At 46.3% G+C, this 13,113-nt stretch overlaps 1 protein-coding gene across 1 annotated transcript in view; it reads right to left on the bottom strand.

The window, feature by feature from the left end:
* TUBGCP3 (tubulin gamma complex associated protein 3) overlaps nt 1-13,113 on the bottom strand; it is a 75,803-nt gene that overhangs the window by 46,498 nt on the left and 16,192 nt on the right. Inside the window, exons 5-8 of the mRNA XM_053563488.1 lie at nt 10,150-10,367; nt 6,158-6,330; nt 3,925-4,043; nt 3,110-3,235 (exon numbers count right to left, since the gene is read on the bottom strand). Coding sequence (XP_053419463.1) covers nt 3,110-3,235; nt 3,925-4,043; nt 6,158-6,330; nt 10,150-10,367 — 636 coding nt within the window. The remainder of the gene's footprint in view (nt 1-3,109; nt 3,236-3,924; nt 4,044-6,157; nt 6,331-10,149; nt 10,368-13,113) is intronic.

The following is a 13,113-nucleotide window of genomic DNA, read 5'->3' as shown; positions in this document are numbered from 1 at the left end:
CACACAACATCTGCTCAGGCAAAGCATCACGTTTACAAACACAAAAGGCAGACACACACAGAGAGAAGTTCAAGAAACAAACTACTGATCCCTAAAAATAATCACATCATCATCTATCACGTAAAATATAAACACAGAGGGTGCCAAAAAAGTATACACATTTTAAGAAAGAAAAAACTATATTAAAATTATAATACTCAATATATACCTATAACAAAAGAGGAATAGAAGCCATGTTGAACATCTCTTATAATTACAGAACTTGAACATGACTTGAGTATTATTTTATTTTTTTACTACAAACATCTCAGCAATAGCACATGGGGGAGCCATTACTGAGAGAGGGGGTGTGGGCAATAAGGAAGGTTCCCCCACTATAGGAGGATGGGAGCACTCCTGGCTACCCCGGACAATGGGATGTGCAGGGGTCTCTGGCCAGGCTACAGTCCACATGGGAAGACCTAAGTCAGTCAGAAAGCCATGGGAGAACCACACAAGCCTGGCTATAGGCCAAAGAGCCCAAGGCAAGTCCCCAGCACATTCATCATTAAACTACACAGAATGAGGCTATACATAAGTTAATTATAAAAGAGTCATATTTATAAAAATCTGTATACACTTTTGAAAAACTTACAAAATTGTCATCAATATACCATAAGTTGCTAGACCAAAATATTGAAAGTGGGACAAAATTATTCATTTCTCTTAACTCTTTTCAAAACGATTATTTTTTAAAGCATATATATGCTCTCTTCCATTAGCATGACCCATGAAGAGACTGAGCAGCCCAGCTTTCCTTGAGCCCCAGAGGCTTTGATCCATGAATGGGCCCAGCCAGATGACAGTGCCCAGGGTTGGGCTAGGGAGCAGCCACAGTTCAGAACAGAATGCTAAAACACATTAAAAGGAGGAAGATGTCTTTGGCTAAAACTCTGGCATTAAATAAGAGGCAAATATGATGGAAACATGTGGCCAGGTTGGGCAGAACAGGGACACAGGTGACCATGAAAGCTGGCTCCGAAAGGGTTGGGAATGAGGCCTGGGCAAGTACCTGGATGGCAGAAAGCTGTGTTTCAACCAGTTGGCTGTGCCTACTAGACCTGGCAGGGAGCAGATGCAAGAAAGGAACAAGAAGGGCGGTGCCTGTGGCTCAGTGGGTAGGGTGCCGGCCCCATATTCTGAGGGTGGCAGGTTCAAACCTGGCCAAACTGCCACAAAAAAATAGCTGGGCATTCTGGTGGGCACCTATAGTCCTAGCTACTCAGGAGGCTGAGGCAAGAGAATCGCCTAAGCCCAGGAGCTGGAGGTTGCTGTGAGCTGTGACGCCCTGGCACTCTACCAAGGGCAATAAAGTGAGACTCTGTCTCTAAAAAAAAAAAATAGTAATAAAATATAAAAAAAAAAGAAAGGAACAAGAAAGGCAAGTAACTTAGGTGGATGTAGTGTAGATGCTGCAGCCAAGTACTGCAGACACGCTCCCTGGTTGCCTTAAGGGTCCGTGGCATTCTGGGGCAAAGGCAGAGTCCTCACCCTTGTCCTCATCCTGGGTTCCTGGGTCCTCAGCCACAGAGAGCCCCAAGTTTTTCCAACATACATGTAACAGGGGTTGACCTGTCCTGCCCTCTTACATGTCTGTTGAGAGCTTCTGCTCCAAGCATCAATGGAGCAGTCTTCTCTTTGCAGTCTGTGTCCCCTTGCTGGGACCAGTAGGCTGATGCACAGAGGATTATGTGGGCCCCCCTACCACAGCAGAACACACAGCCTGAGTCCTACTTTAGAACATCACATCAGCCCTTCAACACCACGAGGTGTCCAGGAAAATCCATAAGCTGGCACACAGGGGCCTGGTGGCGATGTCCCTAGCACCATTATTCTCAGGTGGGACCAGGCCGAGGGTGGGGGGTGGCACACAGGGTTACAGAGGCAATGTGGTTGTTCTGCATGACCTCAAAGATCATTCACTGAAGACAAAGCAGAAGGCAAAGCCAAAGGGGTTGGCGTTGTTTGGGGCGAAAGACCTGTGTGTATAGGCCAACAAGCTTCTCCACAGGGTGGCCCAGGAGTTCTTGAACGCCGTCTCACTCATTATAGGTTACACATGTTTCTGTCTGACCATCTGTCAAGGAAGATGGCGGCAAGTCAGGACTCCCCTTCCCCAGGAGGATGGCGTGGACCAGGAATCCCCAACCCCAGAAGAATGGATATGGACCAGGACTCTCCTACGCGGGGAGAGTGGGTACAGACCAGGATTCCCCTCCACTGGGAGGGCAGCACAAACTGGGACTTCCCTCCACTGGGAAAATGGATGTGGTCCGGGATTCCCCTATACCAGAAGGGCAGGTAGAGACCTGGACTCCCCTATACTGGGAAAATGGACATGGTCCAGGACTCCCCTACACCACGAGGACAGGCACAGACGGGGATTCCCCTACACCAGGAGGGTGGGCGCAGACCAGAACTCCCCTACACCAGGTGCAAGTTGGGACCAGCCAGGGAGCCCGCACACAGCCCCCAAGAGCTGTCTCACTGGTTTTCAGCAGAAATTTCATGCCCAATAATCAGCTTGTGGACAAACCATACACCACGTCAGCATAAAGGGCTTAGCCAGCTGCTTCCCATGGGTTCCAGCAGGAAGGAGGCCTACTTGTGGGGCCTTCACAGGCCCATCTGCAGTGGCTGAGGCAGCAGGTGGGTTCGCACCTCCAACTCCTAGGGTCCCCAAATCCTGCTTCCTGAGCTGCCTAAGGAACAGCAATGGCTGGGAGTGGCCCAGGCAGGCCCAGTCCCTACAGGCCCTTCTTCTGAGCTTCAGGACCTGATAACCCACCCCTTCTCTCTGCCTGTCCCACCTCTGCTCTCATCAGTTTTCTTCTGCATTCATGGTCTTCCAGCAGCTCCTTCACCAATCTGCTGCGTTCCACGTGCTTGTCAATGCCTATGGCAGTTTCTACTTTCTCAGGTGGACCCTCACTGACACAGCTGCGGATCATCAAAGCTGCTTCATTTAAAGAGAACTCGCTCAAGAATTATTTTCAAAGTAAAATTTAAAGTACATTAAGCATTTCCCAAAGCAAACAGCATCCCAAATACCCTCACCTCATGAACATACCTGACCAACAAGTCCAAAGGAACGGTCCAGACTTCTCTGATCAGTGTACTTTCTGATCTTGTTGTGTAACCACCCCAGCTCAGCAAGTCTGACTGCTGTGTCCCTCAAAGATCTACTTAGATTTGCCTAAAAAGTAAATACATCAAGAGTTAAAAATTAAAAATCAATACTAAAATTGCAATTACTATTTTTCACAACCATTCATTCTTCTACTACAGTATTATAACCCTTAGGTTTCGCTACTAAAAGTTAGAAATAATTAATATGCCATCATTAAAGGGAGAGTGAACAGCAGCACAGAACACCATGAAGGCAACAGCTGCACAGAACACCGTGAAGGGTGGTTAAGCTCATGCCAGGTCACCCTGTAGAGTAACTGCCTAGGACCTGTAGCTAATGTCTGCCACCTCAGTCGCTCTGTGAAGGGCTCAAAGCCACAGTCCTACACTACAGCACAGAAGGGCCATGGGAACAACAGTTCTGGAAGATCCCTGCTCCAGAGCCCTGCACTGATGGCAGATGCCAAGCTGGGTCTCTGTGCCTGGCATGGCAGCAGGATGCGGCAATCGGCGAGGTGGGACAGCCAACTAGGAACACACAGAAGGAACCACATATTAATCAATCACAAAGAGTCCTACGACACAGCTACACACGGGGCAGGGACACATAAGCCAGGACTTAAAAGTGCAATTTGACTGGTACAGCCAATTTTATGAAATCTCAATACCACTTTTCAAATGAATAGCTCACTATGTGGACTTCATGACATTTTTTTTCTTTTTAAAAAGTTTTAACTAGATTTTATGTTACTGTACCTTTCCTTCTACTTTGTAACAATTTTCACTGTTGTTCATTTTAATGTTTTTGCCATCTATGCCCTGGAAGACGTACAGAATGTCCCTCACCAGAGCTGCCTCAGTAATTTCCATGCTACCTGAAAAATGGTTTTTAAAAGAGAGCAATTATTAGATAATACATTTAAGGTAAAATAGATTTTATAGCACAATTAGCTTTAGATTATATATTTACCACTAAGACAAAATTTACAAACCCAATAAATGACCTCAAGATGAAAAAGCGAGTGAGTTAAGAAAGAAATAGGACTTTCTGAAAAGGGAATGGAAACCATGTAATTTCTTACAGACAAGCCTCTGTGGGACCGCACTGTAGAATCAGGGCAGCAGCACAAACCAACCACAAAGGATGGATTGGCTGACGGAGGGTGTCTGCAGAGACAGGGTTACCACACAGCAAGCGAATGACCTGGGTCCCTCCCTAACACCAGATAAGTGGAGTTAATAATACAGGAAAGATATTTATTATTTTCATAATTCCTTTCAACAAAAGCCAAGTCAGAATTTGAGTGTTAGGCCAAAATACAAAAGGGGAGGCAATGTTTTAAAATCTAAGACATTCATGGAAGGAGAGAGCAGCCTAGAGCTTCTAGTCTCTGGGGGTCAGGGTTCGAAGACCAACCCAGCCAGCTCAGAGGCAGGGCAGGCGTGTACTGCACAGCCACGGGTGGAAGGCTCCATGAATATCAACCAGATCAAGTTCCTAAATGCACTGTTCAAACCTTATGGATCATTGTTTTTGTCTGCTTACTCTATCCATTACTAAGAAAAGTTAAAGTATCAACTGTATGGGTTTGCCTGGTTTTCTTTGTTCTGTCAGTTTTGCTCTGTGAACTGTAAAGCTGTTGGGTGGTGAGCACAGGATTAGGATTGTTACTTCTTCCTAAACAGTTGACCCCTTGGTTGCTGTGAATGCCCCTCTTCCCTGGCACTGCTCTCCCTAAACTATACCTAGGGATTAATACAGCTACATCTTTCTCAGGGTTAGTGTTTACCAGACTATTTATTTTTTCATCCATTTATTTTCAATCCATTTGTGTCCAAATAGCTAAAATGTATCTCTTATAAGCAATACATAGTTGTCAGAATGATGTAATTTTTGTTAAAAAACTGTCATTTAACCCAAGTGTTCACACAGTTAATGTAACTGCTGACATTCCTGGGTTTAAAGTGACCTTCTTGCTGTGTGCTTTCTGTCTACCCCACTGTTCTTTCCTCCTTTGTACATTCTCCCCGGCTTCTTCTGAACTAATCTGGTGTATTTTTAAGTCAATTTTGTCTTAGCACTGCATAGAATACAGGTCTGGAGGCACTGGGTAGGTATCAGGACAGTGTCCCACCTCCGTTTGGAAGCTGCATGCTGAGCCAGTGACACGCTGTGGGCAGAGGGAGGCTTATGAGAGGGACACGGGGTGGGCAGAGTTGCACAGACGCTGAAGCTAGGCGTCCTCACGTCCCCTTAGAGCAGGCGTCCTCAAACTGTGGCCCGTGGGCCACATGAGGCGGTGTGAATTGTATTTGTTCCCGTTTTGTTTTTTACTTCAAAATAAGCTATGCGCAGTGTGCATAGGAATTTGTTCATTGTTTTGTTTTGTTTTTTTTTTAAACTAAAGTCTGGCCCTCCAACGGTCTGAGGGACAGTGAATTGGCCCCCTGTCTAAAAAGTTTGAGGATGCCTGCCTGGAGCGTCCTCTAACAGGCGCTCCTCGCCTCTGTGTTCTATGCAAGGACAGATGACACCAGCGGCAATTTCAGAAACAGCAGACAGTGAATCAAGAGTAAAACCCAATGCTCTATTTTCAGGGCACTGTGTTTCAAACACTGCTATCTGCAGTGTTCTCAAGGCAGCTCAAGCTTCTGTTAAGCACTAGGGCTGAGAACGAGACAGGCACAGTCCCTGCCCCCGTGCGGCACAAGGGCTTTGGTCGAAGAAGATGTCTTCACCCAGAGGCCTGGCCCATCCACAGGTGACCAGGGAGAAAGGCGGGAGCAGAGCAGATGGCCCTGGGGAAAGCCGACAGCACAAAGTTAACAGCCAGGGCTCCCCAACTCCAGGGATTCTGAGCCTCACCCTAAGTACAACAGGAAACCACTAAAGGCCTTCAGGTGGGGATCCCGGATCCACACTTTAAACTAAAGGAAGGGGGGATTCTAAATGTTCAAAGAAAAGCTATGTGAAAACATCGTTACTCACCACCCGTGTCCCCTTCTCTCCTTGACCGTGTCATGTTACGGGAAACAGTGTTTGGGATACCTCTTGAGGTAGTGGTTTGTGAAGAAGGTTGATTTGCAGTTAAAGTCCATGCCAGACGAGACCCCAGCTGCTGTCGAAGGCAGTCTCCCACCCCAGGAGCTGGATGAGACTGTCTACAGGACACAAATAACATTTAATATCTTCACGTGACCAGGTGATTCACTGAAGGTACAGCATTCCTAGAAATGCTTCATACATCAATACAGGGAACTATGAAACTCAGAAATCTAAGACAGGTGACACTTTGGTTCAACTCTAAGATACACCAGTAAGTCCCTGGAAACTGTGGGCTTCCATTGGGACCCCCAGCCTGGCATTTCCCACTGCCCACTGCACACCCCCCTCTACACACTACACACCTCCCGCTGCACATTGCACACCTCCCAGCACACACTGCACACCTCCCACTGCACACTGTGCACTTCCCACTATGCACCTCTCACTGCACACCTGCTGCACACCGCATACCTCCCACTGCACACTGCAAACATCCCTCTGTACATTTCCCACCTCCTGCCGCACACCTCCCACTGCACCCTGCCTATTACACACCTCCTGCCGCACACCTCCCACCGCACTCTGCCTATTCCACACCTCCCGCCGCACACCTCCCACTGCACCCTGCCTATTACACACCTCCTGCCGCACACCTCCCACCGCACTCTGCCTATTACACACCTCCTGCCGCACACCTCCCACCGCACTCTGCCTTACACACCTGCCGCACACCTCCCACTGCACTCTGCCTATTCCACACCTCCTGCCGCACACCTCCCACCGCACTCTGCCTATTCCACACCTCCTGCCGCACACCTCCCACTGCACTCTGCCTATTACACACCTCCTGCCGCACACCTCCCACTGCACTATGCCTATTCCACACCTCCTGCCGCACACCTCCCACCGCACTCTGCCTATTACACACCTCCTGCCGCACACCTCCCACCGCACTCTGCCTATTCCACACCTCCTGCCGCACACCTCCCACCGCACTCTGCCTATTACACACCTCCTGCCGCACACCTCCCACTGCACTCTGCCTATTCCACACCTCCTGCCGCACACCTCCCACCGCACTCTGCCTATTCCACACCTCCTGCCGCACACCTCCCACTGCACTCTGCCTATTACACACCTCCTGCCGCACACCTCCCACCGCACTCTGCCTTACACACCTGCCGCACACCTCCCACCGCACTCTGCCTATTCCACACCTCCTGCCGCACACCTCCCACCGCACTCTGCCTTACACACCTGCCGCACACCTCCCACTGCACTCTGCCTATTCCACACCTCCTGCCGCACACCTCCCACCGCACTCTGCCTATTACACACCTCCTGCCGCACACCTCCCACTGTACTCTGCCTATTCCACACCTCCTGCCGCACACCTCCCACCGCACTCTGCCTTACACACCTGCCGCACACCTCCCACCGCACTCTGCCTATTCCACACCTCCTGCCGCACACCTCCCACCGCACTCTGCCTATTCCACACCTCCTGCCGCACACCTCCCACCGCACTCTGCCTATTACACACCTCCTGCCGCACACCTCCCACCGCACTCTGCCTATTCCACACCTCCTGCCGCACACCTCCCACCACACTCTGCCTATTACACACCTCCTGCCGCACACCTCCCACCGCACTCTGCCTATTACACACCTCCTGCCGCACACCTCCCACCGCACTCTGCCTATTCCACACCTCCTGCCGCACACCTCCCACTGCACTCTGCCTATTCCACACCTCCTGCCGCACACCTCCCACCGCACTCTGCCTATTACACACCTCCTGCCGCACACCTCCCACCGCACTCTGCCTATTACACACCTCCTGCCGCACACCTCCCACCGCACTCTGCCTATTACACACCTCCTGCCGCACACCTCCCACGGCACTCTGCCTATTACACACCTCCTGCCGCACACCTCCCACGGCACTCTGCCTATTCCACACCTCCTGCCGCACACCTCCCACGGCACTCTGCCTATTACACACCTCCTGCCGCACACCTCCCACTGCACTCTGCCTATTCCACACCTCCTGCCGCACACCTCCCACTGCTCTCTGCCTATTACACACCTCCTGCCGCACACCTCCCACTGCACTCTGCCTATTCCACACCTCCTGCCGCACACCTCCCACTGCACTCTGCCTATTACACACCTCCTGCCGCACACCTCCCACTGCACTCTGCCTTACACACCTCCCACTGCACTCTGCCTTACACACCTCCCACTGCACACCCCACTGTACACCTCCCATTGCACCCTGCACACCTCCCGCTACACACCTCCCACAGCACACTTTGCACTGCATGCCTCCCGCTGCACACTGTGTACCTCCTGCTGCACACCACCCAATGCACACTGACTGCACAGAAACGCCCACCCTTTGCAAACTGCCTAGGGGCCTGTCCTCATGTGTCTCTGCCCTTCAGGGTGCTAACTAGAAAAAGAAATACTGCAATTTTCTATTAAGCTCTAACAAGTACAAACATACAAAAGCTAAGGTAAATGCACATTCAAGGTCAAGATAGTTTTAGAATAATTTTGAGAATATTTCAAACTTGTTTTTTGAAAAATCTAAGAACCTGATAACTAATTTCTAACATATGCTTTGACAACTGTGGCAAAAATATCACTTCCTGGGACTGTGAAACACAAAATTGAGAATTTGCACTGCTTCCAGGCACAGAGCTCTGACTTTGTACTGGTGCCATCACCAGTAGGTCCATCTACAGTCCACTCACAGAGATAGAGAAGAGGAAAAATCTGAAACCACCCTTATTCTATAGTATTTTCAGTGGGGAAAAAAGTCAACATTTACTAAAACTGTGTCTTCCAGCATAGTTCTAAATTTAAGAGAATGATACTAGAAGATTGTCTCAGTTCAAAGTGTACACAGCTCATAGCAAAAACTTATTACAAATTCAAAGAGAGAATGAGATGTTAGCGTGCCCTTCCCCGAGCACAGCTGCAGGTGGAGTCTATGGAGTGTTCTTTTCAAAGGCGGACGTGCTGTGCACTAAGCACAGGCCCCCTGATGACACACGTGTGTAGAACATACATTCTGCTTTCTAACAGCTTGAACATAATCTCATAACTCACAAAATGATTTATAATCCCATCATGCTTATACGGAAAACATCATTTATTTAACGCTGAATCCTCGGTGACCAAGGATTTCTGGGAAAATATCTGCTTTATAACCATCTGTTTTAATGTGATTTCAAGGAAACAAACAGAAAAGCCACCTGTTTATCTACAGGTGGAACTGTGTACTCAAGAACAAAACGTTAATGACAGTGGCACCTGGCTCTTCACCACCTGCTTTATTCTCAACTACACATTCTGTATTTCCTCAAACGTGTTTGGACGTATGTTTTGACATCATAGTAAGTGACCAAGTATGTAACATCTTCACTGGGCATCCTGCTTTTCATCATCTTAATTCATGTACACTAAAATGTCACAATCCTTAAAGATGTTGGCACTGGAGGATAGTTCAACCTTATATTCTTTAACTTAATTTTTTAAAGAATCCAAGGAGGAGAATACATACACAAATGAAGAGGCCAATGTTCACTGAAAGACAAGTGAGAACAGAGAGCTGGCTGTCACCTCCAGACCAAGGGCCCGCATACTCGCCTTGCAGGTCCCAATAGCAAGCACACCCCTGACAGCTGAGAGCCAGCCAAGTCTTCAGTCAGTTCTAACCATTAAAAAGTGAAAAGAATTCCACTGAGATGCAGCGCTGAGCACAAGGTCTTAAGACAGAGCACACTGGACACTGCCCAGGGGGAACATGGCCCGGCTCATCCGAGGCCTCCTGATGCTGTCAGTGAACACAAGTGCCCATTTAGAGGCCCATGGCATTTCTGTTTCCTCATAGAAGAACCTGTATGTACGTGTCAGCCTGTCCTTACCCCGGAAGGACAGGCTGTGGAGTTGGTGCTGGGCCACTGAGGCCACACAGGCTGACGCTGCTGATGCCGCTGCTGCCCATGCTGCCTGAGCTCGGAACTGAGGGGGTGCTCCGGTCCTGGTAACTCAGAGGGAGGGTCTGCGGCCGGGTGTAGTAGAAGGGAGTTGAATGAGCATCTCGCGGTAATGCTTGAGCAAATAACGCGGCATAGCTAGAAACCTGGAAATAAAAAATGCACCAGGAATACAGAGATAGGAAATTACAAGACATTTTTCCCAAATCTACAAAGATAATTTCTGTTCCGATTTTTCTTCTATTCCTAGGACTGAGTTTATATTCCATGCTTTATTAAATAATAAGCTAGTTGACACACTTTTGAAATATGGCAAAAATGATAAAGTTTTTGAAAATTTTCTGAACTCCAACTATTATACTGTCTAATAACTAAGTACCTTATTTATTCAAAATTCAAGCAAACTCATAATTTTTCAAAGTTTGGCACTGCTATAAAATGATTACTTTATATATTTATACTGCTATTCCTATTTATATTATTAGATAGACTAAAGCTTTAGAGACAAGTATAAATCTCTCACCCATATTCTTCAACTTTCTACCCTGTTTCCCCAAAAATAAGACAGTGTCTTATTTTAAGGTGTGCTCCCAAAGATGCGCTAGGTCTTATTTTCAGGGGACATCTTATCTTTCCTGTAAGTAGGTCTTATTTTCGGGGAAACAGGGTATCTAAAGGAGAATATTTTATTACTCCACACTCTAGGACATGGAACAGCCCATCATGCTTTGAAACGCCACAAAGTACAAACACTGAACACAGGTGACAACGAAGCTTCACCATGTAGCAGTCATGAACATTCATAACAGTAACTGACACCACAAGATACTCCTCAAGGGACTCCAGCTCACAAAGAACTGCCCGTCTGTGCTGGAATTAGCAACCTTATTGAAAAGCAAACATTTTCAAAACTAACAATTCATTCTCTTTTTAACCACTCATTGTTACATCTGAATAACAGTGAAATACATCAGACAAAAATGCTCTTTTAAAAAAAGGAAAATTAAAGCACACCACCTTCCTAGACTCAACCAGAAAGATTTAGAAATCTTGAATAGACCTATATCAATCACTGAAAAAGCACAAACAATACGAAATCTCCCCAAAAAAGAAAAGTCCTAGAACAGATGGCTTCATATCCGAATTCTATTAACCTTCCAAGAGGAGCTACTACCTACATTATACAACCTTTTCCAAAGCATACAAAAAGAAGGAATCCTTCCCAACACACTCTATGAAGCACATATCATCCTGATCCCCAAACCAGGAAAGGATCCAACAAAGAAAGACAATTATAGACCAATATCATTAATGAATATCGACACAAAAATATTCAATAAGATCTTAGCAAACAGAATTCAACAACACATCAAAAAAATTATACACCATGATCAAGTTGGGTTACAGGGCTGGTTCAAAATATGAAAATCTATAAATATAATACATCACATCAATATAATAAAAAACAAGGAGTAGGGCACTGGCCCCATGTGCCGGAGGTGGCGAGTTCAAGCCCAGCCCCGGCCAAAAACTGCAAAAAAAAAAAAAAAAAAAAAAAAAACAAAGACCATATGATTCTCCCTATTGATGCAGAAAAAGCCTTTGATAATATCCAGCATCCTTTCATTATCAGGATAATTAAGAAAATAGGCATAGAAGGGACATTTCTTAATCTGATAGAGGCCATCTGTAGCAAAACAACAGCCAACATATTGAATGGTGTAAAATTGAAAACAGTTCCACTCAGATCAGGAACGAGGCAAGGATGTCCACTGTCTCCATTGCTATTCAACATAGTAATGAAGTCTTAGCCATTGCAATCAGGCAAGAGAAGGCAATCAACGGTATCCAAATACAGTCAGAGGAAATCAAACTCTCAGTCTTCTCGGATGATAGGATCCTATACTTGGAAATCCCAGAGACTCAACTTCAAAACTCTTAGAAGTGATCAAGGAATACAGCAGTGTCTCAGGACACAAAATCAAAACTTACAGATCAGTAGCTTTTATATATGCCAACAATAGTCAAGCTGAAAATATAGTCAAGGACTCTATTCCTTTTACAATAGCACCAAAGAAGATGAAATATCTGGGAATTTACCTAACAAAGGACGTGAAAGATCTCTATAAAGAGAACTATGAAACTCTGAAAAAAGAAATAGCTGAAGATGTTAACAAATGGAAAAACATACCATGCTCATGGCTGGGAAGAATCAACATTGTTAAAATGTCCATACTACCCAAAGCAATCTACAGATTTAATGCAATCCCTATTAAAGCTCCACTGTCATAATTTAAAGAATTTGAAAAAATAGTACTTCGTTTTATATGGAATCAGAAAAAACCTCAAATAGCAAATACATTACTCAGAAATGAGAACAAATCAGGAGGTATCACGTTACCAGACTTCAGGCTATACTATAAATCTACAGTGGTACTGGCACAAAAACAGAGCGGTAGATGTATGGAACAGAATAGAGAACTAAGAGATGAAGATGTCGTCATTTGATCTTTAACAAGCCTATCAAAAATATTCAATGGGGGAAAACTTCCTATTTAACAAATGGTGCTGAGCGAACTAGCTGGTGACCTGTAGAAGACTGAAACTGGACCCCCACCTTTCACCATTAACAAAAATTGCTTCTCACTGGATAAAAGATTTAAACTTAAGACATGAAACTATAAAAATACTAGAAGAGAGTGCAGGGAAAACACTTGAAGAAATTGGCCTGGGAGAATATTTTATGAGGAGGACCCCCCCCACCCCGGGCAATTGAAGCAACACCAAAAATACATTACTGGGATCTGGTCTAACTAAAAAGCTTTTGCACAGCCAAGAGCACAGTAAGTAAAGAAAACACACAACCTTCAGAATAGGAGAAGACTTTTGCAG

The sequence above is a fragment of the Nycticebus coucang genome, chromosome 15 (assembly GCF_027406575.1).
Source record: "Nycticebus coucang isolate mNycCou1 chromosome 15, mNycCou1.pri, whole genome shotgun sequence".
Classification (NCBI taxonomy): Eukaryota; Metazoa; Chordata; class Mammalia; order Primates; family Lorisidae; genus Nycticebus; species Nycticebus coucang.
This window is presented reverse-complemented; position numbering and strand designations above follow the sequence as displayed.